We start from the raw sequence: 27,903 nt of genomic DNA on the forward strand, positions 1-27,903 counted from the left end.
CTCGGTATACATACATTTTTTACATTTAAGATCGAGGCTCATTCTTGGATAAGGATAAGGGCTCGGTACTCTTTTTAAAAATGTTTTTTTTTTTAGAGAATAAAAACAAAAACGCGTATAAAAAAAACAAGCTGTAAAAAACGCGTAAAAATTGACGGCGTTAGGGCTAACGAACCGTCATAGCTCGGACCAGTATATATACGGAGACCTCAGTGCCAAGTTATCTATTTGGTTATTGCTTTCTGAAAATTGGTTCGTTTTGTTTCTGCGCTAGCAAACCCTAATAATCTGCTTCTTGTTCTTGATCTGATTCACGAAGACTGTTTGGGGCTTGTTCTTGATCTGAATCACGAAGACTGTTTGGGGCTTGTTCTTGATCTGATTCACAAAGACCGTTTTGGGCATGTCCTTGATCTGATTCACAAAGACTGTTTAGGGCTTGTCCTTGATCTGATTCACAAAGACTGTTAAGGGCTTGTCCTTGATCTGATTAACGTAGACTGTTTAGGGCTTGTCCTTGATCTGATTCACGAAGACTGTTTAGGGCTTGTCCTTGATCTGATTCACAAAGACTGTTTAGGGCTTGTTCTTGATCTGGTACGCCATGGCGGTGTACTATAGGTACAACAGTGAAAGACTTTTCGATTCTATTGCCATAAATGTGCCATTCATCTCAGTGGGTAATTTTAAAGAAAGAATTTTTGAATCCAAGCGCTTTGGTAGGGGTAAAGATTTCGATCTTGTGGTCACGAATGCCAACTCTAACGAAGGTTTGTTCTGAATTTTAAAGATTAATTAATTGAATGCCGTTTTCTAATATTTCCAACAAGATTAGGGTTTTAGGCGGTGTCTTGAGAGGATTGTGATTTTTAGAGATTAGGGTTTCAGGCGGTGAGATTATTTTTTTTATTTGGGATTTAAAAAAAAAAAAAAAAAGAATCGTTTCCCCTAAAAAGAAATAATCGTTAAGGGGTTTGGGTTGGGTTGCATCGTTACGATTCCAATGGAAATGGGCTACCATTTGCCCTGGCGTTGACAAAATAAAGAACTTTATATTGGTGAATTTACGAATGCCATGGAATTGAAAGAAATTTGGTTCAAAATTTGATGTGGTGCAATTTGTGTGGGGATCGGTTGTGAGATCGATACTGGGGAGGTGTGGAATCGTTAGGCATACGAGTGGGGAGAATAGGGTCTTCTTGTATTTGATAACTTGTTTGGTTTTTTAATGAACTAATGTGTTTTACAGTATTTAATAGACAATCCGTTTCTCTGTTTTGGAATTTTCAGAGTATCTTGATGAAGCAATGCTGATTCCTAAAAATAGCTCAGTTTTAATTCGTCGAGTTCCTGGATGGCCACGCATGCCCATTGTTGCCGACCAAGTGTACTATCTCTAACCTTTAATTTCGTGATTGCCTAGTTGAATTTGTTTCAGTTTAGTCGTTTAATGGAGTGAACATTTATGGAAATTGAGCGTAGCAGCACACAAACATGGTGATATGGACAATCATTGTCACTTTATCTTTTCAAACCCATATCACGGTGGTTATTTGTGCATAAATAGATTTCTTCCTTTTGTTGTGGAGCAAATATACTTAAAGTTTGGTTTTGGGCTCCTTTGTTTTGCAGGCTGATGGTGGAAAATAAGAAGGTCAATTCTGAACCAGAAAAGAGTAGCTTTTCAGCTACTGATGCTTCTGCCATGAAATATGTAAGCTTAGCCTTCGTAATTGTCCCTTGGATTCAGTATCTTATGGAACTCTGACGTTTTCCTTAGATGTATGCATTCAAGTAATAATGTGTTTCATTTGACTTTACAGCCTGAATACTCGGAGTGGGATGACTTTGGGGATGATGTGTATTCAATTCCTGAAGTTCCACCTGTTCAGTCAAGCAATCCAACTGCGGGAACTCCCCCTACTAATATAGCTGATGAGGAAAGCAAGATTAAAGCTAATCTTGTATTCAATTGCAGTCAACGTCCTGATGGTTTTGGCCTTAGCAGAGGATTTGGAAGGGGTATAGGTGGTCGAGCAGGATTTGAGTGGAAAACACCGCCACAGGGCTATGTTTGTCACAGGTGCAAGGTGCCTGGTATGTTCATTTTTTAATGATTTTTTTTTTTCTTCAAATGTTTTCTCTTCCTCGTCTTGTTGCTGGTGAGGGGGGGAGAGAGAGAATTGCTTGCTCTAACGTTTATTTTTGTAGCCAAAACAAAAATGAAAAATAGTGCTCACTGTGTGGAACTTTTTGTCTTCAGGGCACTTTATTCAGCACTGCCCTACAAATGGTGATCCAAAGTTTGACATTAAAAGGGTGAAGCCACCAACTGGTATACCAAAGTCCATGCTAATGGCTACTCCAGATGGCTCATACGTGTTGTCAAGTGGTGCAGTAGCTGTTTTGAATCCAAACGAGTAAGCTGATACCATTATTATTGTTGCATATATATATATTATAGACTATCTAGATTTAGTCTAGAAAATTGATTATAATTGTTAATTGAAAAAAACAGGGCTGCTTTTGAGAAAGAAATGGAAGGGTTACAATCCACATGTTCTGTTGGTGAGCTACCACCTGAGCTCCACTGCCGGTTGTGCAAGGAAGTAATGAAAGATGCTGTACTGACGAGCAAGTGTTGTTTTGAGAGCTTCTGTGATAAATGTAAGTTGTGATGTTTTAAGTTTTAAAATGTGAACTTTCTGCCCAATTTCGATGTTATATAGAATCTTAACTTTAATAGTATGGTTTCATGAGCTTTTCTTCATCCATCGGTAAATGTTTTATTCTCAAGCTCATATGTTTATAAAATTTTGCTCAGGTATCAGGAACCACATAATCTCAAAGACAATGTGTGTATGTGGGAAAAAAAATATTCTTGCTGATGATCTCCTGCCAAATAAAACGCTCAGGCATACAATCAACCGTATATTGGATGGTGGTACCAGTAGTTCTGAAAATGCTGGAAATGCTTTTCCAGTTCGAGGTTTGTATTTTAGTAACATGACTGTTATAGTGATCATAACTATGTGCCATAATACATCTTATTAACAACATTTTGACTTAAAATTCAGATATGGAATCTGCTCATTGTCTGCTGCCCAAAGTTCCTTCCCCAACTTTATCTGCTGCATCAAAGGGTGAACAAAAGCCATCACCTGTTAATGAAGAAAAAAACCCGAAGATACAGGAAACTAGAGATGAGGGACAGGCTACTATTTCCCCTCTGCGTACTGCAAAGAGGAGGAGGACTGAAAAAGCAGCTGACATTTCTGAATTTACGCATGAATCAGTGAGTGTGAGGGAACCAACAACATCACTGGGGAGTGTTCCCTTGGCCAAGGAAGAAGTGCACCAGAAGGTGGCTACAAGTGAGGCTGGTAAAGTTTTGTTCTGTTGTATTTTGAATCTATTTCTTTTTCCTCCTTCCTCCCAACACTTATTGACTCCATATCCTATTTTTTAGTTATGTTTGTTGTTGCATTAGGAGCTGCATGGATAGTTGTCATAACAGAGACTGAAACCATATAAACACTATTAAAAGAAGTGTCCTACAATCTATTACTATTACTATATTGTATATTATATCTGTTGGTTGTGAGGACTGGGTTTCTTTTAGTGGCTCTGGTTATGAATATGCTTAATTTTGAAAACCGTAATGTGGCGGGTGCATCCCTTATGTTTTTAAGATAATTTATTCTAGTTTTGAATGCCTTTGTAGATTTGCAGTGGAAAACCTCTCAAGGCCTTGCAGCTGAGAACAACAATTTGATGCCTTCTGGTTCCTCTGCCTTTAATCCGTACTGGACTGGCATGCAACCTGGTATGGATGGGTGTCTGGCACCATATCCTGGTGCTATGCCCTACATGGCTTATGGAATGCATCCTTATGACATGCCTTTTGGCGCACAAGGCTATATGTTCCCTCCTATTCCACCACCTCAAAGGTATGTGTTTGTAGCATCGTTTGAACCATAAAATTGCCGTTTTTTTATATGACTAATTAGGTTAATTTCTTTATCTTGACAGGGCGTTTTCCAAAGATTGGGAGTTTGATAAGTTAGCGAACCGTGATGCCGATGTTGATTCAATGAAATTGAAATATGTATGTCTTTTGTATTGCCCTAATGTTGTTCCTTTGCCCTGTTTATTTTTCTACCAAGGAAGAGAGATTGTTTTATTATTGTTGTTAAGATTAAATAATGGATATTTTAGAAGTACTAGTTCATTCTTCTTTAATATATATATTTTTAGTGATGCTCCATCTAATTATGGAGTTATCATGGAAGACGGTGCAACATCATTTCAAATTTTGGTTTCTCTATCTATGGCAATTAAATGTATATCTAAAGTGGATGAAAGAAAAGTGGGAGAATATGCAAGCCAAGTTCATGGCAGCATGTTTTTGGTCCTATTGCCTTCTAATTCCACTGGCGAATTCATTTCAAGCTATCCTTCGAGGAATCAACATCAATGTCCAATCATGTTTTTCAATTTTGGGAAGACAACAAATAGTTCATTTGAATCCGATTGAAAAAAAAAAAAAAAAAAAAAAAAAATCATTTTTGCCTAATTATTAGGCATTAAAAATTATCTTACCCACACAATTCACACCTTCTGGGATTTTAAGCCCAAAGATATGAAGACATGATTGGATATGGATAAAAGTGAAGAATTTCGGAAAGGACAGAAATTTTTCCCAAACTAGTTCGGAAGAAATTTCTTCCAACTTACTTCAATAAGCGACAAGTGTTATCTCTTACATATTTTAGGACAGTTTTCCTCCAAACTAGGTTGGAGGAATTTTCTTCAATCCCGTCAATAAAAATGACATTTTTCTGTTTTTTAATTTGTAAGATACACATGGGTTTTTAATATTATTTATTTTAACTTTGTCTCTGCTATTAAAAAAATATGTGCATCTCATATCTTCAAATGGCACATGTCATTTTTATAAACTGAGTTGAAGGAAGTTCCTCCAATCCAGTTTGGAGAAAAACTCTATCCCATAATTTATTTAATATTTAAAACAATCATTTATTATCATTCTACTAACTTAAGAACCTAAACATTAATTTTTGAAAAATCCAAAGATGTTGAATGACACTTGTCACTTATTGAAATAGGCTGGAAGAAACGGAGGAAATTTCTATCCTTTTGGAAATTAACTAGTTTCGGTTGCTGTAATATTTTTCAAAGAATGATCCTATTAAAAAATAAATATCATTTTTAATTTTTTTTTAATTTTATGTTGCATCAAAATACTTTATAAAAAATTAATTTATTGTTGATGAATTAGAGCCAAGGGAATTGTGTCTGATATGGTTTATTCCATTGGTGTAGAAACATTCCCACCACCATCGTGCAGCTAAGAGAAAATCGGAGCACTATGTGGACGGAGAAGTGAGCAAGAAGAGAACAAAGACAGCCAGTGCTTCTGTGCATTCCACGTTTCATCGGCCCAGCCCATTATTTTATGCACAAATTTTGACCTGAGCAGGCCCAAACTAAATGGAATGGGCCTTACCTTTTTCGGCCCAATGAGAAGAGGATTAGTCTAGTTTCTTTTTTTCTTTTTTTTTTTGAGCAAAAATTATGATTGTAAATGAAATCACATTGTAAGAAAAATTGGGAAGAAAGTGAATGAAGTGATTCTTTCCTCTAGCACAATGATTTCATATCCTTTATTGCATTCGACTAAAAATTTTAATTGATTTTGAAATTTTCAAATCAAAATAAGAACTAAAGAAGGTTTATATTTTGAGTTGGGTATATATATATATATATTATTATTTTATTTTTATTTTTTTAAAAAAAGGGAGACTAGGTCATGTACAGGCAGTACAGCCACGATGGCTAGTGAGGCAACCATGGCGAGCACGACTCAACCATCTTTATTTTAATTTTTAAAATTTTTTTATAAGAGTAACATATTTGTATTTTTATTATTTATTTAACAGAAAAATAGATGTAAATCTCAGATTTAAAATCATCGTGAATTCAATTTTTAATTTTTTTTTTAAAAAAAAAAATTGAAAACTAGGGTCTAAAAATCAAAATTGGATAAAATATTGGGATGTTCCATTATATTTTTCCTTTAAAAAAATATTTATATGAGAATGTGAGTTATTATCTTATTAAATAATCACTTTAAAGAGAGAAAGAAAAGATAACTTCAGAAGATTAAATCTATAATGGTAGTTGCTATGAAAACAAAAAAAAAAGTAAGTAAAACTAATGAACATCATTTGTGCAGGAAAAAAAAGCCTCATTTTAATATATATGAATTTTGAATCTTTTATCTTATATTTTTAAACATATAGTAAATTTTGCAAAGAAATAAAAGTTTATTAGTTTACATAACGGAATATCATGCAATGAGATTGAATTTTGTTCCTTTTTATTTTAAAGGTGAAATATCGTGCAATTCTTTTTCTAAGCTAAGCAAGCATTCTTCGGTTAGTAAAGCAACATCATAAATATTTTTGACAAATGTCATAAGATTTTCCAGCAAATTTCAAAACAAAATATCAAGTGCTATAAAAGATTCATATAGGAGCATGCAAACTGGGAAATAAATTCATATACCCAAATCCTTTTTATTTTTTGGACAAGGTCACAATTATCGTTTGTAGTATAACCGAGCTTGAAGAACGCTTCAAAACAAAAGCATTAACAAACATTCTATAATACAAAATATTCAAAATTATTTTTACTTTTATGTCGCAACATAACATTTTTTCACACAAAAAAAATAAAAAATAAAAAACCAAAAAAAAACCAAAAAGCACTCTCTAAAAAGCATGGAGTTCATTGCATTCACAAATTCAGTCAGGAAGCAAGTCTAGCGTTCTGACAAGCAAAATCTTCCATTGTAATGTAATAATTTTTGAATCATCCACGTGATAAATATGGAAGTTTCTATATGTAGTATCTAAAGATATATATATATATTTCTTTCAGCTAGGTAGAACTTATGCAAGTACTTAACATGAGAAAATCCAAAATCCAGTGCTGATCCCTCCTGCAGCCACCTTTCCTAGGAATACTCTCCAAATGAAGTGATCTAACCCACAATGACAGTCATTTAATGTTTACCTGGAAAAAAAGAACATAAAGAGCAGTTTCAACGATAAACATATATCAAGAACCAAAGGATCTCATACATAATGTTACTTGTCCTCCTTGTGTCAGGCAAAATTAATGTGGCTTTTAAAATCATGATTGAATTTGTGATAAATCACTATTAAATTTTAATTTAATGGTGATTTTAAAAGCCACATCGTTTTTTAAGGGACACAAAAATGACGTTTAGCGTTACTTCTTTTACATTATAGACACTGCAAAATGGAAAATCATGAAATAGGAAACAGATTTTCTTGAGGCTTCACAATAACAGGATCGGCTCATTTGCTTAACCCTGACATTTGAAGGCAAGAAGTAAACCTTCAAATCAACATAGACACTTCATACTGGAAAATCATGAAATAGGAAAAAGATTTCTCCAGGGCTTCACAATAACAGGATCAGTTCTTTTGACTACACCAGACATTTGAGGGCAAGAAGTAAACCTTCAAATCAACTAAAATAGACAACATATTGCCCTAACCACATGAAGTCAATTAAAAAAACTAAAGCACTATTTATATCCTCAATCCCTGTTTCTCCTCTCATCACTATAGCACTTTTAACTCTGAAGAAAAGCAGTTCCTCTGGGAGTATCACACCAAAACAATTTAAGGAATCCTCTCATCAATCCTCAATCAGCATTAATTGTAACTAGCTCAGAGGCATCTTAATTATATTTATACTCATCCTGTTTCTGACATCCACTTCAACATCCTTAAATCATGCTCATTATACAGACGTCTGATTCCTTAACCACCTGAAACTGACACAAAAATCCTAATTGTGCTCCTTCACCGCATCCATCCTACTCTTTATCCATGAAAGCATCTTTGTGGATGCCCTACCTTGCCAAGAAACAAACCCCCCCACCCAACGGAATATCCAATCACAATGAAGCATAGAATAGTTAAATTCAAAATATTAAAATCATTCTTTGGAGCCTTGTACCTGCAAGTACATGTAACTTTCATAGTGCCATATTAGAAGATTACTTTCAGAGAACACCTTTTCCTTTGACAAACTTAACATATAATTAAATATTGAGGGTCGCTGCACCAACTTAATTCCAAGCTTAAAACTCAAATAAAGTATCATAATACACAAAGTATTATAACCGCTAAACAAAGCCACGATCTTGTCTAAACATATAACCCGGCACCACCAGTTGGTCCTAAGGACAAAAATTGAGGGGAGACACATGCCCAAACCATTGAAGCACTTAAGTTTCACGCTTTTGTGGTGTTTTCTTCAAAAAGAATTCATTTTAAAAGCAAACCAACTTGAAATAGGATGAGTGCAAGATTTAGATTGTGGAAAGTTTGCACAAGGTCTCAATACTCTGTTTCTTTGGACAGCTGCACTTTTTTCTCCTTTGCTTCTTTATTTATTGTGATTTCCTTGGTCTTTTTTTTTTCTCTAGTATAGTTCACGTATACTTGATGGCACTTTATGCTCTTAATGATATCTTGATTACTTATAAAATTTAAAAAAGAAAAAGAGTTTGCACAAGGTCTTCAGGTTCAAAAAAGTCCCAGTTATGTTCTTTTTGGTTCCCACCAGTTTACAATTTATATGCAAAAACTGAAAGCCTACTAAAGTAATCATGATCAATAAAGTTATAAGATTCTTGGTAAAGATATACTTATTTCTGATCCTTTTTCTTTTAAAGATGTCACATACCCCAGGTGATAAAGTACAACAGCATTAGTATTTAGCAGGCTTTGATTTGCCCCATTTTAACTCTCTCAGATCCCCTATCCCCATACCATGTAATGATGTTCTATGATTTGTGAGAAAATCAGAAAAATAACCTATTTATTTTCGAGGACCGTTAACTTAAGACAGATACAAACCAAATCAAAATTTATTATAGTTGGGGGCCAGCATATTGCTCCTTCTGGAATGCTTTTCCTCAACTGTCAATAAACTATAAAACAGAATAAATCCATAAACAGTGATCTATTTTACGTGTAAAAGTATGCCAGTTGCCAATGAGCTCTAGCTCAAATGACACCTCCTCCTCCTCCTCCCCATAAAAGTACACGGCAGAGGGTGTGGTTGGGGCTTCAAAACCCATCAGGTGCACGTTTCACTTACCAATCAAAAAACAATATGCCAGTCCTATTGCTAAACCAATATCCTGCAAAGCACCTAGCTGATGAGGCATCTACAATATGTAGTAAAATAAACCAAATAAGGAGATAAGGAGATAATTATATCATATAAAAACTGCATGAATCTTCAAATAAAGCATAACATATTTTAGGAAAGATAATAGTAAGAAAATTATAGGCATACACTAAATGATTCTAATCTGCATCTCTTATTAAACTTGCCCTGCGAATATACTCTCAAATAATAAGAGCTCTACTGGTCCACTATACATCTATGAATTGACATTCCATAGCATCTGGCCATTATACTTTTGATCGTACAAAAGCTGGATTGCACGATCAAATTCGCATCCAGGTCTGCCTCATTAAGTTAAGCTAAACAAACAATATCCACTTACAGAGTTTCAAATCAACGCAAAAATAAACGAGGTTTAAATCACATATGTAAACGTCCAATGTTTAGCTCAGGAAAGATAGAATTCATTCATACCCAGATGAATTTCATGGTTTAATTGCTCTTGGAAGCCATGTTTTTCCTCGCAGCTCTGGCATTGTCGTACTCGAACTTCAACACATTGGGTATATGAGACGTATCCTTAATATAGAACATCCTCCCAAATGCGCTCTCCTCGATGGCCGGAAAGTAAGGGGAAAGCACAGAATTCACCACCCAGAACCACAGGGCCCCAAGAAAGACCCCCAGAATAGCCCCAGCGAAGACTTGGGCAACGGTATGGTACCCCAAATACACCCTAGAATACATAGTGAAAAATGCAAGAGACCAAGGCCAAAAATTCACAACCCACTTGTTCGTCGTGTCCCAGAACCCAATCCCTTTACACGTCAACAGCGTAAAATACACAGCAAAGAAGAACATGTACTGGGAGTGGCTGGAGGGCCAGCCGTGCGAGTCGCACGTCTCGAGCAGAGCGCAGGTCTCGGGGCGAGCCTGCTCGACCGATGTCTTGACGAACTCGTTGATGAACTGCGAGATTATGAGGCCCAGAGCGAAGAACATGCCCTGGAGCTCGCGCCGGAAGAAGAAGTGCGAGACGAATCCGCCAAGGCTGATGAAGACCGGCACTAGCGAGACCCACGCTAGGAAGTACCCCAGCGGATCCCCCCTCTGGTACCGCACGTGTGTCAGCGTCAAAGCCTTCAGTGGCAGCGTCGCCATGACGAATAGCGAGCGAGACACCTAAAGAAATTGGGTTTTGATTTATAGCTGATTACCAGATCTCTGCTCTGGTGCTCTGAGACAGAAGAGTTGTTGAGGGAGAGAGGGGTCCCTTTTAGGCTTTTAACCCAGTTTTTTTATTTTTTATTTTTTATTTTTCTAAAAAAAAAATTATTATTTGATGTTTGTTTCTCGGGAAAAACCGTTGACGATTGGACAAAAAAACCCGGGGGAAAAGAAAATCAGCCATGGAGTGGGCAACACGTGGTTGTCTGGTAAAGCCGTATAAAAAGCGTCTTTTCATATGAAAGCCACATGGCCCGTAAGGTGTGTTCCCTCTCACTAGCCACTGCCAACAAAGTTAGTGGAACTCTTTTAATTTCATTTTGTGGATGTGAATCATGTGATATTGTTAATCAGATTTTGAGTAACATATTATGAATAATGTTATTTAGTAAATATAACTTAACGAAGCGAGAGTGAAAGTTAGGTTTAATATCCGTATTTGTCAAAAGTTGCTATCATGTTATTTCAATAAGCTAACAATTTGTCTTTAAGGGGTAATTTGTCTTTGAGTGAGCATGTCAAAAAAAAAAAAAAAAACAAATAATTTATTAAATAGTATTATATTTTATAATATTGATATAACAATTTTAACTAATTTTTAAACTTTTTTTTAACAATAATTAATTCAATAGTTAATTGAAACTGACACGTTAAAATAGTAAAATGATTATGAGATAAAAATGTAATTTCATTTATTTTTTAATATTTTTTTAACAAGAGTTAATCCAAGAAATGTTCGATAATATCAAAGCGGTTGTTGTCTTACAATTGGAAAATGATCAATAAAGAGGAGTTATTAAGTAGTGAATGTGTCTAACTGTACATAACACCTAACAAATAATAAATATTTTGGCTAACCATTAAAAAGATTTAGAGGAAAGCCTACTTAACTCAATTGATAATATTCTACTTAAACTTTTAATTGGGATAATGTCATCCAAAGAAATTGACAATATCCCCTCAAGGTCAGCAAAAAAGGAGTATCTGAACTTTTCTAATATATATATATATATATATATATATATGTATGATACAGTTACAACTTAAACCTAACTTTGATTCAATTTTTAGACCAAATTTTTCTCTCTTTAGTTTAAGGCTCACTCTCTCCTCCACAGGCAGTTTTTTTTTTTTTTTTTTAACTTAAGAGAAAAGTTGGACCAAAGTTATATTTAAGTTGTGCATTTATCATTTTCTTAAGTAATGCTATGTACCATTTTTTTATCCTCCTAAAATCCTCCTAAAACTGATGTGGCTTTCAAAATCACTATTAGATCAAAATTCAAGTATAATTCATCTAAAATTTAATGGTGATTTTAAAAGCCACATCAGCTTTAGGAGAATTTTAAAATGATAAAAAGATGTTACTCTATATATATATTTCCTATTCAATTCTAATATATTTACTTGAATCCAATGCAAGTCCTGTGCATAAAAGCCACAAGCTTGTAGGAAGAAATGCATGGCCCAACATTTGAACGATCCAGAAAAATAAAGCCCAAACCAAATACACAAGCCGCCTAAAACGGGTTCCTAAAACGGCATGACGTTTCTGTTTCTTAATACAAAAACGAAATATCGGAAATTTCAGGGGAGACCAGCGTAGTACGAGAAACATTGGGAGCCTTTTCGAATTTTCCGAGAATAAAGAGGTAGCACAGCACAGGCGGCCGACATTGGCGCTTGCCCACCGAACTTGAAACATTTCTCCCGGAGCTTTCTCAACAATGGCGGATGAAGGCTTGGCTTCTCACAGAAGAGACCCTATTAAGTCTTCAGGCACGTAACTTTTCAAATTACGTCTCGTTTTGTTCTATTTCAAGTTCAATGTTGACCCTTTGTTTGGTTCCCGAGAAATCCGAGGGAAAGAAAAAGAATAAAAATGAAAAATCGCGGACTTGAAGGACTTGCCTCGAGTAAGCCCATGGTTGGAATTTACTAAGTTGAGTTGGGTTTTACTCCGATATTTTAGTTTCCATGCTTGCTTGCAATTTCTTAGCAATCAGTTTTGTCCGTGAAGAAAATAAAAAAATTGAATTTTATTAATTTAGTTATTTATTTATTTTTTCTTTTTTTTAGAAAACCATATTGTTTGTAAAAATTTACAAACTGGTTTAATTGCTTTATATACATGTAATATATGTTAGTATTTATTTTGTGAATTTTTTTGGGACTCTGATGTTTGCTTCTGAGAAATGCTAATTATGTGTCTGGGGATTAGTCGGGAATGCTGCGTCAAATCGAAGACGGCAACATGCGGTTACGGTGGGAAAAGAAAGAAGAGAATCATTGGTGCGGGCGAAGCGCCTATGCAGAGCGGGGATTAGTGATGAGAGTGATGTTTCTCTTGACAATGATATGATGATTGATGAAGAACAATCAATTTTGGAGGCTCAAACTTCTTCGGCAGTGGAAGAGTTGAAGTCAGCCGTGGCATATCAGTATGTCGATCTTAAATTTTGGTCTCACTTTCTCTTGATTTTAGTATGCAGGTAGTGCTATGTTTTAGTTTGACAGGAAATGAACTTGGCATATCAGTATGTCAATGATATTCTATTGAATGATATAAAAAATAGTTCCTCTTGAAATTATGAGATATGGGTATTCTTGATAATTTCTTCACCCTGCTTAGTTGCTATGTAAACGCAATAACTATCTTCCTATTTTTCGTGCTACATCTAGGTTTCTTTGTCTATAAGCATGTGGAAGTTCAAGCTTCTGGCTGGGTCTACCTAATCTTAACATATGAACAAATTCCGTGTTTTAATCTTAGGGGAAAAGGTGCAATGCAGAAGAGAGTAAGTGCCCTTCGTGAACTAAGGCGTTTGTTGTCAAGATCTGAATTACCTCCTGTTGAAGCTGCTCTTAAAGCTGGTGCAATATCCATACTTGTGCAGTGTCTTTCATTTGGCTCTCCAGATGAACAGGTTTATTTCATTCTGCATATGTATATTCTTCCCAGCACAATATAATAACAAACAGTAGTTGTTTTTACTTTGTTGAAAGAAGAAGGGAAGAAGCACTCTCTAGATATTGCTTACTGTTATGGTCTAATTTTCTATTAATGTCTCTTTTCAAATTCCAGATGCTTAATGATTTTTAGTACACATAATACTCACCTATATAATTTACGTGTCGAAGTAGACATCAGTGGGTTGATAAGCTATTTAGGATTGGTAAACTGAATGATGAAAATTGGAAGGAAATATATATATAATGGTTTTTTTTGGTTTTTTTGTTATATGGCAGTTGCTTGAGGCAGCTTGGTGCCTCACAAATATTGCAGCAGGAAAACCCGAAGAAACAGAAGCTTTATTGCCTGCATTACCATTGCTGATTGCTCATCTTGGAGGTTGGCAAGGACCCATGCATTCCTTTTTCATATGAAAAAATGTTTTATTTTCTCATCTTGATAAATATAATAACAAAAACTTCAAAAGAAAACTTTTTGAGCCCATAGTTGGCAAAGGTGTAAGATGATCTAAGAGACCGTGAAATACTCTCACAACTTTGAAAGTTGAAATAGTGATTTGTGAATAATTTTGGTCAAATGTGAAAAACATTGGGCCTCCCGATACATTGCTTCTAGCAACACTCAATTGATTCTCTAGGTTGATGGTTTGTAACAGCTAGCGCATAGTCAACATTGGTAGATGCTGCTAAATTTAAGTACCCATGATAGCTTACATTGATTCCCTTCGTGATGAAGATTTAAAATTTTGTTGAACTATGAGCAACCTCACGTTGTTGATGTTGTCTTAAAAGAGTGATGACACACTGACCTGAAAATCATGGTTTGAGTCATTTAAAAGAACAATAACTGCTATATGAACCTGAACAGTTTTATCTGGAAATTTGAAGTGGTAGAATTAACAGCAATAAGTATAATTCTTTATTTCTGTTTACGATTTTTGTGTCCCAGATTTCTTTTGGATCTATTCTCATAGTAAATATAATATGTATACTTATTGTATCTGTCACTGTATAAATAATTAAACTAACTAAAGTAGGTGGTGCCTGGTCCTTGTTCTATTCAAGATCCATATTTTTCTCACGAGTCATGCTTCTTCCCTTGCTTTTGTAATTCTGTTTATTGATATCTACAGTATTCATGTAACTTGTTTGTTGATTAAATTATTTAGATATAATTTGTGCGTGAAAATTGGAACAGTTATCATCATTTACTGCATTTGGCTCTGCATTTATCATTGTACTTATGTTGCAGAAAAGAGTTCCTTGTCTGTTGCTGAGCAGTGCGCATGGGCATTAGGAAATGTTGCTGGTGAAGGAGAGAAGCTGAGAAATGTTTTGCTATCCCAAGGGGCCTTACTACCTCTTGCAAGAATGATGCTGCCAAACAAGGGTTCAACTGTGAGAACAGCTGCTTGGGCATTGTCAAACCTAATCAAGGTTTTAAACCCTTCTCTAAGGAACAATTTGTTCATACATACAAAGACACATACTAATTAATTAGAGGCATCTTCAGGCCTTGCTTTTCTGTATTAGTTATGCCCCACCTGCCTTTTGTTGATCATCCTCATTAAAAGCTTGACAGTATTTTTGATATTCCATTTCTGTTTTCATACCAGATTTGTCATTTTGATGCATGTTTTAACATTTCATTTTTCCTACACTAACATGTTTGACTTTCAACATTATATGAGTTATGAAGGCTTTGTATATGTATGGAATATATTGTGTGTGTGAGTATGGGTGTGGGTGAGGTGTGTAGGTATGTGCTCTTTTCCTCAAATTTCATTTACAACATGACTTCAGTTTGCTTTGAGTGTAGGGACCAGATGCGAAAGCCGCCACTGAACTCATCAGAGTTGATGGGGTATTGGATGCAATTGTTCGGCATTTGAAAAAAGCGTAAGTGGAGTTTATCTCTTTGGACTATTTTAAGTGTGTTTGGTCTTCAGGGTTGGATGCAGTGATAGACATTTGGACTATTTGTAGTTGGATGTTGCAAGAGTTTATTCAGTCCGTTGCAAACAACGGGAAACTTTTTACCTCACCACACAATTCTTGGTATTGTAATGTAGTAGAAGGATCTGTTGTTTCAGCTACCACAATCGTGTGTTCCATTGCTCTCCTTTCTTAATGATAATTTAAGAGATGCTACCAAGGCCTGAGATTAACCCAAAATTTTCTGTTTTATAATTTGTTTGTGAATGCAAATTGTCCTGGTCAACGGCCATTTCAATTTATTTTCATATTTGTTCTGCCACCATCTTGCTTCTTGGTATTGATCTTGTAGTTGGACTAACTAGCAATTGAAGTTTAATGCAAAATCATTTCTTCTGCTTGTTGCTCCATTATATTCGAAGATTGCTTGTGTGTTTTCCCTTTTGTCTCTCTTTTCCTATCTTTCATTTCTGTAGTCATGGATCTACAGGGGAAGCCATATGATAAAAGATTCTTAGATAATGTTAATTGACCGTGTCTAACTTATGAAGTAATGCCAATGCTCTTTTGATGGCATTTTTTGTTGCCATTAGAATTTAGATGCAGTTATATTGCTCAGCGATATCATATTTGTAAGGCTCATTTGTATATTATGAGAAATAACTATAGGAAACAATTTTCTAGAGAGAAAAGTTATCTTTAAAGTTTCATTCCTCATGATGATTTTTTTTTTTTTTTTGTATAAGTAATGTCATATCATTAATAAAGCGCAGATGATATTATTATAAAGTTCTTGTTTTCTCCTTTTATTATAATTATTATAATATTGATGATCCCTAAAGTTCTTGTTTTCTTGGAGAAAGTTAATTTTGGAAGTTTAATGTTGAAAAGGATAGATATCCAAGTATAATCCACTTACTTTCTGAAATGCAGGGACGATGAGTTGGCAACTGAAGTAGCATGGGTAGTTGTGTATCTCTCAGCCCTTTCAAATGTTGCTACCTGTATGCTAGTGAAGAGTGATGTCCTTCAATTGCTTGTGGAAAGATTGGCAGCATCAAATAGCTTGCAATTGCTCATTCCGGTAGTGAGAGAATTAGCTTTTACATTTGACCATCTCCTTTTGTGAATAATGTAATGAAATGTTTGTGGAGCAACCGATGAATATTTATTTATGAAGGTTAAGATGGGTATTACGCTAAATGGAAATTTGCATGCTTCTATACTTGTCCAAGATTTTCATATGGTGACTTTTCTTGGGTCTTTTTTTCATGGTACATATTGTGATATAACCAATATTAGCACATAATTGGTGCCAGTATATGATCTGTTAGTTGATTTCTAATTCTGAAGCCAGTCGCCTATAAGTTCACTCTGAACTCAGGTTCTATGTGTTCTTTTCTCAACTTCTAATGATGCTGTAAACTTTTCCACTTGTCTAGTATTTAAAAACTTAAGTGAATCCTTGAAATGAAAGTGAAAATCTACTAATTATCAGTACATAATTGATCTGTAACCATCTAGAGCATGTTAAAGGATGCACAAAACTTGGTGTATCATTTCTTTCAAGTTGTATGTTAATGTGAGAGTAGCTTTGATTATTACATTGTCCTTGGATTCACATTGACCAATGATATTCCATTTAGGTGCTGCGGAGTTTAGGTAATCTCGTAGCTGGTGACTCCAGCACAACTAACACTGTTTTTGTTCCTGGACGTGAAATTACAGGTTTGTAAATCATGTCTTATGCTTGCTAAGATGAAAACAGTAATCTTTAGAACATGTTTTTATCTAGAACTCCTTATATTTAATTTATTTGGCAATATCTTCAGATAATGTCATAGAAGTCCTTGTAAAATGTTTGAAGAGTGAACACCGGGTTTTGAAGAAGGTATGCCAATTTCTCTTAACTGTTGTTATGACTTTACCTTAAATCACCCACCCTCATTTGACACTTCGTAATTTACGTAGGAAGCAGCGTGGGTACTATCTAATATAGCTGCTGGTTCTGTTGAACACAAGCAGTTGATATATAATAGTGAGGCAGTGTCATTGCTATTGCGCCTTCTGTCCACAGCACCATTTGACATAAGAAAGGAAGTAGCATATGTACTGGGGAACCTGTGTGTTGCCCAAACAGAAGGTGATGGAAAACCAAACCTGATCCGGGAGCACTTGGTTTCACTTGTTGGTAGAGGATGCCTGCCTGGATTTATTGACTTGGTTAGATCTGCTGATACTGAGGCTGCAAGACTAGGACTTCAGTTCATGGAGCTGGTAAGCAAATATGATGGTACATGATATCCATCAATTTTAATGTGTATTGTGTAGCATGTATGTTTCTCTACTGCAACGGCAAACAAAATTCTCCGTTTTATGTTCTGATGTAATTTTACTAGTACGGAACGATCAAGGCTTATTAAATTCTGTGATGTTTGAGAAAATTAGGCCTTTTCGTGCATGGGCACACTAGCACCCCCAGTCTTGAAATGACAGGACATTTACCTGTGTGGATGCTTCAGTTGGCGTAATGTGAACTGATTATCCTACAAGCAGATCAAATTGGCAAATCTTTTCAATATAGCATTAGGCTGTAATGCTCATGGTTTCCTATGTAATATCTTTGGTTCTAAATTAGTCTAAGACAATCTTTTAGCGTGGAACTCTGTTTAGTGTTTCCCTGTCCATGTAATGAAGATTTGGCATAGGTTTTTGAGGAACTAGGCCAGATTCACCTGCAGTGGTTATCTGGGACATGTTATTTTGGAGCTTTAAGAATAGCAAATCGACATGAGGAGATGGCATCCACATTCCCTGAACATCATATGCATTAATTTCTATGTGAAGCTCCTTTTTAGAATTTGATATATTGCCTTTTGAGCTGATAAGAAGAGAGGAGTGTTTTCTAATCCAGTTATTATGACACTCCCAATGAATTATGACAAGTTCTTTGACAACTAAAACATGGTGTTTTTATTTTTGTGCAAGCAGGTTTTGAGGGGCATGCCACATGGTGAGGGCCCAAAGCTTGTTGAGCGAGAGGATGGAATTGATGCCATGGAAAGATTTCAGTTTCATGAAAATGAAGAACTGAGAAATATGGCAAATGGTCTAGTGGACAAGTACTTTGGAGAAGACTATGGGCTTGATGAGTAGGGCAAGTGATGCATCTCCAGAGATTCCCAGCTATCTTCTTCCTTCCTTGTATGCAACACCTTTTGGTTTTCTTTGCCAATCCTCCTGTGCAATTTATAACAAGTTTTTGGTTCAAGAATTCAGTGTCCATGGTGAATAGAGTAAGATCTTTAGGTTTGGTTTAAACATGTAAGATATGGGGTCAGCTGATGGCCTCTGTTGGGCACTGTTTGTAAGATCTGTTTTTTGTCTCTTATCCTGGTGAATCTTGGGTTTATATAGCTACATATTCTCAAATGCACCTTTCTTGACGTGGCACTAAAATTACTAGTGGATCCAAAATTCAACAGTAATTTTTAATTCCACGTTAAAAAGTGTGGGAGTGTACGTTGCGTTTCTCTTATAAGAAAGTAGTTCATGCTATTTGAAAATAGTTCATGTTATTTGAAGAAGATATTTGTTTTTTACTTGTATTTTGGTAACAGTGACTGCAAATTGTAATTTGGTGAAGATATCTCTTACAAACAGGGTTCTATTTTTAATATGAGAAATGCTATATATATCCTACACCCCAATGCCCACCCCAATGCCCCAATGTTCATTAGCCTTTATTTTATTTTATTTTATTTTTTTATATTTTTAAGGTTGATCTAATGGTTGATGCGCACCGTTACATTAACCCAGTGAGACAGAGGTTTAGTATATAACATTGATAAATTAATCCCATAATTATTCCACAATGTTGGCATAATAGTCTTAATTATCTCTTGGACTAATAGTTCAAAAATAAAGAAAAAAAATCACGAGTTGGTTGAAAGTGTCACGTTAATATTGTGTGATGATTATGAGATAAAAATGTAGTATATAACATTATTTTTTAAAAAAAAAAAATCAAAAAAATCAAAGGCAATGTTACATCAAAAAAGTGAAATAAAAACGAGATAAAGTGGATAGCATTCTTAAAGTTGATGTGGCTTTTAAAATCATCTTTTTATTCTCTTAAAGCTGATGTGACTTTTAAAATCATTATTAAATTTTAGATTAATCATACTTGAATTTTGATCCAATAGTGATTTTGAAAGCCACATCAGATTTAGGAGGATAAAAAGATGATCCTAACATTACTCTCTTATTTATTTATTTTATTTTATTTTGGGAAAATACTCATCTCATTGATTATTAAGTAAGAGTAACATTACTCTTACTTAATACACATTATAGTCAGGTGATGATACCTCCGGAGGGGTGGATTCTTGCAAACTGGGATGCTTCTCTGGACAAGGAAAGAGGAAGGGTTGGACTGGGAGTGTTGCTGAGGGACCACACAGGGAAGATGATCCTGGCGATAGGCCAAACACGGAGGGGCTACCTCAGTGCTGCGGATGCGGAGACGCTAGCAGCCATCACCGCTACCCAAATTTGCCGCACATGGGGTTTTGACAGTGTGCTGTTCGTGGGTGACGCTAAAGGGGTCGTGGAAGCGATACAAAAGGGAGAGCGGGGATGGAGTCGGCGGCACCTTCTCATCGCAGACCTTCACCATTATCTGAGTGAATTTTCTCACTGGAAGATTGCATACAGTAGGAGGGAGGCTAACACTTAACAGGCCAGCCCATGAGCTTGCGAGAATGGCAACACAAAATGTAATGGACGCTATGTGGGTCGTGGACCCACCCCGGTGTATTCACTATTCAGGACCATCTGGTTCTGGAGGAAATTGCTTTTGCTGCTTGAGTAATAAAAGTTATACTTTTCATCAAAAAAAAAAAAAATACACATTATAAATTCACTAAATTTATATAGATCACGTGTTGTGAGCTATAATATAAAGAATCAATTTTTAGCACAAATACAAGGCCAATAAATTTAGAGAGCCCTACTATCAGGTCCATCTTGATAACATCCATTTTGCAGCCTCCAATTACTACGTGACACATTATTAATTTAAAAAAAATGCAAAAAATAAAAGTGAGAACAATCACACCAAATCAAAGAAAAAAAAAAAAAAAAAAAAACAATAGCTGGCAAGACCTAGACCCACGCCGTGGGTCTGGCCGGACCCACATCATGGGTCTCGCCAAACCCACGGACCCACGGGTTTGGACAGCGGCGAACGCCTCAAATCACAGGGGCAGTGACCCGCCTCAAAACCCGTTTCTAATGCCTCCAAACTCATTTCTAATGTCCTAAAACTCATTTTTAATGCCTCAAAACCCGTTTGTAATGCCCAAAAACCCGTTTTTAATGCCCTAAAACCTTTTTCTAATGCTTCAAAATTCGTTTTTTGATTCAAAACTAAAACCTAGAGGTGGATGGTTAAACTTATTTTTGTATTTTGGTCAAACTTATTTTTGTGCATTTTTTATATTTTTGCTTATGTATCGGTTATTGATTGGAGGCGATAAAATGAGTGTTATCATGATGGTCCTAATAAAAGGTTTTCCCTTGAATTTAATATTTATAAACTTATGAATAAATATTAGTTTATCTAATTATTTGAATGAAATAATATCAGAATAATTAAGATAAATTTATTAAAAAAATATAAAATTTCAATTATAATAATACTCCTAATAAAAGGTTTTCCCTTGAATTTAATATTTATAAACTTATGAATAAATATTAGTTTATCTAATTATTTGAATGAAATAATATCAGAATAATTAAGATAAATTTATTAAAAAAATATAAAATTTCAATTATAATAATACTCCACTGAAGCATTACGTGTTTTTTTTAAAAAAAATAAAAAATAAAAAAATAAAAACTATTTATTAAACTAATATTTGTTATCATATTAATATCATGACAAAAATAACACACAAATTTGAAAAAAAAAAAAGAAAAAGAAAAAAAAAAGCACCAGGAAGTAAACCGTGTTAAACCATATGTCTTATACTATATGTATCTAAAACCTCCGAGAAACCCATATGTATCTAAAACCTCCGAGAAACCCTTAGACCACCAACGATCTAACAGCCGTTTCCTCCGCCGATTGCAGCCACCATTGCCTGCAACCAAACGAAGCCTATACCTCTTCTTCAAATCTGACAGACCTTGTCCATGGAAAAAACCGCTTCCTTTTTGTTTTCCGGCATTAACTTTGACCGGAAAAAGTTCGCAGGAGATTTCGCCAGGTTCGAGGTATGATTTTCGTTTTTTTAACGAATAAAAGGAAACTCTCTCAGATTGAATGGCTTTGTATTCTGATTTATCAAAAAAAAGGAAAAAATATATATTTGTTCATGTTTAATTTAGGAGAAGAAAAAAATAGATAAATCGGCGGAGGAATCGAGCTTGGCGGAAATTGGAAACTCTGAACCGGAGAAGGGGAAGGTATCTGTCAAGAAGCGAAAGCGAAAAACAAAGGATTCAGGTATTTTATTTTGGTATTTTTCCTGAATGTGAAGGCAATGAATTTTGCGCTAACATTCGCATTTGTTATACTTTCGTTAGACAAAGAAACGGTAGAAGGATTCAGTGTCTTTAAGAGCTCGAAACCAGAAGTGGAAGCTGTGGTGCTGAATGAAGAGAATGACAAAGACGAAGACAAGCCTTTAAAAGCAAAGAAAGAAGTGTATAGGCAACAAGAGGTTTCTTCTATTTCTTCACCTTCTTCACTATTCTATGTGCACATGGTTTATGGTTTATGTTTTTTTTTTTTTTTTTAAAGAATGTTTGTGTATTTGTTTCGTTCGAATTCTGTTGTAATTTCATTTTCTTTATGCGAGTAGCGGGATGCTCTGTCGCGTAAGAAGTACAACATTCATGTGTCCGGGAATAATGTAGCAAGTCCACTTCAGAATTTTGAGGAATTAAGTTCAAGGTATTCTATATTTCTTTATATGCTAGGTGTTTAGGCACAAGCATCCATGGCACAAGCATCTATGTTCAGCTCTTTACACGGTCAGTATAAAGAGGTTTCTGAGGAGCCAATGCTTTGCTATAATTATTGGTATGAGTAATGTTAGATACCATATTTTTATCATTCAATTGTTTAATAATGTTGACGTGGCACTCCAAATCAACCATTGGATTATTTATTTAACAATGATTTATCCAAGGTTTAGTTGAGAGTAGCACGTTAGCCTTGTTGGATAGAATTATAGCATCTAGGATTTCTCGTATTGGTATTCCACGGATTAAACCCTATTCTTATTTTGTGATTATATAATTGTTACAGTTGTTATTATTTCCTACCAAAGGTTTTTTTTTGGTGTGTGGGTTTTCTGTCATATTCTATGTATTCTTATAAAAGATTATTGCCAAAAAATATCACAGCATAAATTTTAGTCTGGTGTTTCCTAGATATTGCACACACAATTAGAAAAAATGTTTTTATTCCTGCCTTTATCATGCTTCTTTACTTCTCTCTCTTTTAGTCATTGCCGTCTACTATTTCTTGCGTCTTTAGGTGTAAAAATTACGGAGGGCGTTCTGCTTCCTATTACTTAAATTTTTAGAAGCATTATTAATGAATCTAGTTTGTATTTTGCAAATTTTGCTTGCAATAATTATTGCTTAGAATGAGAATTTACTTGGTTTGTTCACAGGTTTGGGTGTGAACCTTATTTGTTACACAATATGGCAGGACTTGGATTTAATGAGCCGACACCAATTCAAAGGCAGGCTATTCCGGTTCTTTTATCTGTATGGTCTTCTATTTTATATATCTTCTGCTTTAGCTGATTTGACTTCCTTTTATTTTTCCTTTTTCCTTAGCTTCCAATTATTTTTAAAATTTTTGAGAATAGAATTCCTAAGCATTGGTCTGATTAAACTCCAGCATGAGTTGATAACTTGGTGTTAAAGTTGTTCTGACTATTGTCATAATATCGTATCAGGGCCAGGAATGCTTTGCGTGTGCTCCAACTGGATCTGGTAAAACCTTGGCTTTTGTCTGTCCCATGCTAATGAAACTTGAGGTATTTTTTTAATGCCATTTAACTACATTTTTTTTGGCAAACGATGATTCTTTGAGTTTCTCTAATGAACTTTATTTATATCCTCATTATCAGCATCCATCAACTAATGGCATCAGAGCTCTTATCCTCTGTCCCACACGAGAGTTAGCTACTCAGACAACTAGAGAGAGCAAGAAATTGGCAGAAGGAAAAAAATTCCGCATCAAGTTGATGACAAGAGAGCTATTACGAAGTGCTGATTTGTCAAAGCTACCTTGTGATATACTTATATCAACACCACTTAGGTTGAGGTTGGCTATAAGGAAAAAAAAGCTCGACTTAAGCAGGTGCATGGCGTTAATCTCTTATTTATGGATCTCATTCACGCTAGTAGAAAAAAAAACCAATTAATAGAATGATGGTTTGGTTAAATCAACCTAATGTGTAACTGCCTCCACTGTGAAGAAGATCCCTTTCTATTGACACTCGGAAGGCCTGAAACAGAAATCACTACTTTATATTGGTTCAGCTAGTAGACTGATGGATGTTTTATTTCTCCTTGTTGGATTTCTGTTTAAAAAATTAAAACATAAAAGGAACTTGGACTACAGGTTTTTGTACTATAAAGTGAATTTGTAGGAAATTATGCACTATAGACAGCTCTCAGTGGTAAATAAAATGGTTTGAATGCTTTCCAACTTAGAGTTTTGGTGATGTGCAGGGTTCAGTTTCTTGTCTTAGATGAATCTGATAAGCTATTTGAGCCTCGTTTGATAAAGCAGATTGATTCTGTGGTCAAAGCTTGTTCAAATCCTTCAATAATACGCTCCATGTTTAGTGCTACCTTACCTGACTTTGTTGAGGACCTTGCACGCACAATAATGCATGATGCTGTTCGAGTTATTGTTGGCAGAAAGTAAGATTGGCTTACTCTATTACTAAACCACGGAGGGATTCCTTGAAATGCATTTCATTCTTTTCCCTGATAAGTTGACTCATGTTCTACTTTTGAAAACAGGAACACTGCTTCTGAATCGATCAAGCAAAAATTGATTTTTGCGGGAAGTGAAGAAGGAAAACTTCTTGCACTTCGTCAAAGCTTTGCAGAGGTATCTGAAGATTCTGCTTAATATCTCACCTGATATTTAAAGATTCTGCTTAATATCTCACCATGAAAAATGTTCTCACACTGCTAGTTGAGGAAGCAGTTATTTGTTGAAACTTTTTAAGCATGCCATGTTGCAACATCCCTTTTCTTATCATTTCCTTTTCAATGGTTTTCTATTCGAGCATGTTTATCTTCTTGACCAAACTCCTTGTTCCTGTTGTATTGTCAGTAGAGTTTGAATCCACCGGTATTAATCTTTGTACAAAGCAAGGAGCGGGCAAAGGAACTGTATGGGGAACTGGCATATGATAACATAAGAGTTGATGTCATCCATTCTGATTTGCCCCAATCGCAGGTAGCATCCCATTCCTGATATTGTCTTATATAACATGTGTACATTCCTAGAATTCTAGTCCTGAAAAAAATTAAATGAAGATGAAGGAAAATCTTGCTCAAATGGTCAAGCCTCATAATCACTTAAATTTTTTTTTTCTATGCATGACCTGCATGAGAAAGACTGAGCATTGTTATATCTGGGTCTCCTAGAGGATTTAATGGGAAAAGTAAAGATGGCCAAATGGATTTAAATGTTCTCCTTGTTATCCTGCCCCATTATACTGGGGTTTTAACTATTCCTCTTAGTATTGAATTGCCTGAGAAGTCATTTTAACCACATTTTCGTGCTAAAGTGGCCTAGAACAGAATTTCTCAAGTCGCCATATTTTATGCTTGTAGTTTCTTTGTGTTCCAACAATTGTCGGCTTCTTAGTACTGATGTATTAAATTTAACACAGCGAGAAAATGCTGTGGATCGCTTCAGAGCTGGCAAGACATGGGTCCTGATTGCCACTGATGTTATTGCCCGGGGTATGGATTTCAAATGTGTCAACTGTGTGATTAATTATGATTTTCCAGACTCTGCTGCTGCATACATCCACAGGATTGGTATGTTCCTTGTCTCTAACTGCTCCTAGCCCCTGTAATCTATGTTTGTGGTTATTAAATTGAGTTGTCAACAAACAATTATATGTGAAAAATGTTTCAGAAAATGCACAAGATACTTCAAATTTTGTTAGATTTCACTTGTCTGTTGTTGTTGTTGTTAGGAATCATTGAGATGATATAACTTTCAATTTATCCATATAATTCTTGATGCCCCAGATCTGTCACTTTGCACATGTCATATGACATAGCCATTCGATGATGGGTTATAATAGATATCGTAAGAAATGATTGAAAAAACTACATGCATCTCTTTTGGGGGTAAATGTCTTTTTTGTGGTCCCTATAGCCAAGTTTGTCGTTCTTCCATATAGGTCGGTCGGGCAGAGCGGGGAGGACGGGAGAAGCGATTACTTTTTACACCAAGAACGATGTTCGCTTCCTGCGGAACGTAGCTAATGTAATGACAGCTTCTGGTTGTGAAGTTCCATCCTGGGTCATGGCATTGCCCAAATTGAAATGGAAGAAGCACCGTCCACAAAGAGAGCCAATATCAACTAATCCAAAAGATTAGGAAGAATATAGTCGGTGATGAGGGATAATCTTTTACATGGAGATATTTCAGGGAGTTATCTTTTGTTAACAGTTTCAGAACACATTGTAATATGTAATTTTCCAACTTTTGCATTTGTAGCTCGATATCATGGGAAGCAATCATTTTTCTGAGGATGAATTTCAGTTGCAACAAGGAAATGATATTTATATTTTTGTCTATTACACATAACACTTTTATAGGCTGTATTGGAAGAAGTTTTTTCAAATCAGTTTGGAGAAAAACTTTTGTCTTTCTTGAAAGGCCCGACATTAACAACTTTTCTTAGTTCGGGCTATCTTTTTTGATGCCCCAAGTCTAGCCTAGCGTTAGAGCTTCATTTTACTTGTCCAAATTAAACTCAAAAGTTTTTTTTTTTTTTTTCCTACATGGACAAATGACAATGTACTTGCTTTGTACTTTTTCTTGAACCATAAGATGCAATAGTTTCGGACATCTTTATAGAACAATTTGATCTTAATATAGAAGCACAAGTGTTATAAAAGCTATAGTTTTAGAGGACACCTAGTCTAGGAATGCTCCAATAAGATTGATTAGTGGAGAAAGATTAGCTGAGAAAGCACACAAGGAAGAGTTTTACTTAGGAAGCCTCTTTCTTTGAAACAAGTTCTGCTGCACGATATTCATGATAACATGTGCTCTTTTTATCCCCCTCTCACTGTGCACAATACACATGATGAGCACACCTATGGTGCAAAGATCTCTAAAACCACCTCCTTGCAAACAGCAGCCATCTTGCCTATTGCAGCCCCCCAACCACTCGTTCCTCCATACATGCCACCACCACCAAGGGACAATGAAAGTGCGATTGCTTAATTAAATAATTTAACCCCAAACCCTACTGAGAGTGATGACATTGCAAGCTTTTTAAAGTTTGATACACTAAATCAATAATTTTTAAACTTTAGAGGATGATTGCAAAAGCGATAAAAGTTCAAAAATGTTAAAAGAAGTTTCTTCCAAAAAGGTATTCATCTTCATTCCATTCTTGATGCTTAAATTAATTTCAAGTTATCCCCAAGTAGCAGCTCAATTGGCTGAGGATCATGCCTCGTGAAGCGGAGGTCACTAGTTCGAATTCCTCATCCCCTCTTGTGCGGACAATTAAAAAAAAAAAAAAAATTCAGGTTTTCCAATTTTTTATTTATTTATCTATTTTGTTTATTTTTCTTTGGGTTGGTGTAATTTTCGACCCACCTAATGCAAAATCGCTGTTTTCTTACTTTACTTTGTTGTTAAATGGCTCCGTCCGCAGTGCTTATCCATATTAATCAAATTCATTTTGGGTTGGTAGAATTTTGGACCTTAGGGCCACCTAATGCAAAATTTATATGACTCAAAACTGCAGTTTTGCTTGTCGTTAAATGGGTCGGTCCCAAGTCCTTATCAAACTTGTGAGTGCTAAAAGGGATGGGTGTTCGTTAGCTGTTAACTTATTACTTCTCTTAATTTTTTTTTTTTTTTAATTGCCTAACATCTTCTATGAACAATAGCCAATGTGTTGGATACATTTACATTTATTTCTAACTGGATTTTGAAGTTCCATGTTACGAGTCCGGTGGTGCCTAATTTGGGGTACGGGTGTTAGATTGGACCAGCCTAATATAAGATAGGTTTAAGAGCATAACTTTTCACGTTCTAATAGCCCTAAAAATTGGAGTTCTCGGCATATTGTTTGGATACCTAATACTGGTATCAGAGCAGGTACCGCGTTACGTACATTCGAATCTCAAAGTGGGTGACCTATTTTGAAAGGGCTACATAATGCCTGAGTAAAGCCGCTACAAAAGTAAAAAGAACTACCA

At 35.4% G+C, this 27,903-nt stretch overlaps 4 protein-coding genes across 7 annotated transcripts; 3 read left to right on the forward strand and 1 right to left on the reverse strand.

The window, feature by feature from the left end:
* Nucleotides 1–244: 244 nt before the first annotated feature.
* LOC132191887 (E3 ubiquitin ligase PQT3-like) lies at nt 245–5,538 on the forward strand. 2 transcript variants are annotated; one of them, XM_059607008.2, is made up of 11 exons: nt 245–770; nt 1,291–1,387; nt 1,633–1,714; nt 1,824–2,097; nt 2,264–2,420; nt 2,519–2,667; nt 2,825–2,989; nt 3,078–3,383; nt 3,725–3,950; nt 4,033–4,108; nt 5,347–5,538. In XM_059607008.2, the coding sequence occupies exons 1-11, from the start codon at nt 605–607 to the stop codon at nt 5,497–5,499; spliced, it is 1,851 nt and encodes a 616-aa protein (XP_059462991.2). In that variant the 5' UTR covers nt 245–604; the 3' UTR covers nt 5,500–5,538. The 2 variants fall into 2 exon arrangements, with proteins under 2 accessions (XP_059462991.2, XP_059462990.2); XM_059607007.2 differs by lacking the exon at nt 5,347–5,538 and having other exon boundaries at nt 4,033–4,552.
* A 1,258-nt stretch (nt 5,539–6,796) lies between these two features.
* Nucleotides 6,797–10,549, reverse strand: LPPGAMMA (Phosphatidic acid phosphatase (PAP2) family protein). 3 transcript variants are annotated; one of them, XM_059572451.2, is made up of 2 exons: nt 9,736–10,549; nt 6,797–7,101 (listed from the first exon to the last, which is right to left on the reverse strand). In XM_059572451.2, the coding sequence occupies exon 1, from the start codon at nt 10,420–10,422 to the stop codon at nt 9,754–9,756; it is 669 nt and encodes a 222-aa protein (XP_059428434.2). In that variant the 5' UTR covers nt 10,423–10,549; the 3' UTR covers nt 6,797–7,101; nt 9,736–9,753. The 3 variants fall into 3 exon arrangements, with proteins under 3 accessions (XP_059428434.2, XP_059428436.2, XP_059428435.2); XM_059572453.2 differs by lacking the exon at nt 6,797–7,101 and adding an exon at nt 8,932–9,271; XM_059572452.2 differs by lacking the exon at nt 6,797–7,101 and adding an exon at nt 8,932–9,298.
* Nucleotides 10,550–12,086: 1,537 nt separating this feature from the next.
* LOC132161624 (importin subunit alpha-9) lies at nt 12,087–18,812 on the forward strand. Its single transcript, XM_059571783.2, has 11 exons — nt 12,087–12,267; nt 12,710–12,929; nt 13,262–13,415; nt 13,738–13,840; nt 14,714–14,898; nt 15,281–15,360; nt 16,330–16,480; nt 17,043–17,124; nt 17,229–17,287; nt 17,368–17,673; nt 18,388–18,812. The coding sequence occupies exons 1-11, from the start codon at nt 12,216–12,218 to the stop codon at nt 18,550–18,552; spliced, it is 1,557 nt and encodes a 518-aa protein (XP_059427766.2). The 5' UTR covers nt 12,087–12,215; the 3' UTR covers nt 18,553–18,812.
* A 2,662-nt stretch (nt 18,813–21,474) lies between these two features.
* On the forward strand, nt 21,475–26,218 carry LOC132162654 (P-loop containing nucleoside triphosphate hydrolases superfamily protein). The gene is made up of 12 exons (XM_059572936.2): nt 21,475–21,675; nt 21,790–21,907; nt 21,988–22,124; nt 22,266–22,357; nt 23,085–23,181; nt 23,376–23,456; nt 23,550–23,782; nt 24,157–24,351; nt 24,454–24,544; nt 24,776–24,898; nt 25,338–25,488; nt 25,860–26,218. The coding sequence occupies exons 1-12, from the start codon at nt 21,595–21,597 to the stop codon at nt 26,057–26,059; spliced, it is 1,599 nt and encodes a 532-aa protein (XP_059428919.1). The 5' UTR covers nt 21,475–21,594; the 3' UTR covers nt 26,060–26,218.
* The last annotated feature ends 1,685 nt before the right edge of the window (nt 26,219–27,903 follow it).

This window comes from Corylus avellana, chromosome 10 (genome assembly GCF_965113065.1).
Source record: "Corylus avellana chromosome 10, dhCorAvel1.hap1.2, whole genome shotgun sequence".
NCBI classification, from domain to species: domain Eukaryota; kingdom Viridiplantae; phylum Streptophyta; class Magnoliopsida; order Fagales; family Betulaceae; genus Corylus; species Corylus avellana.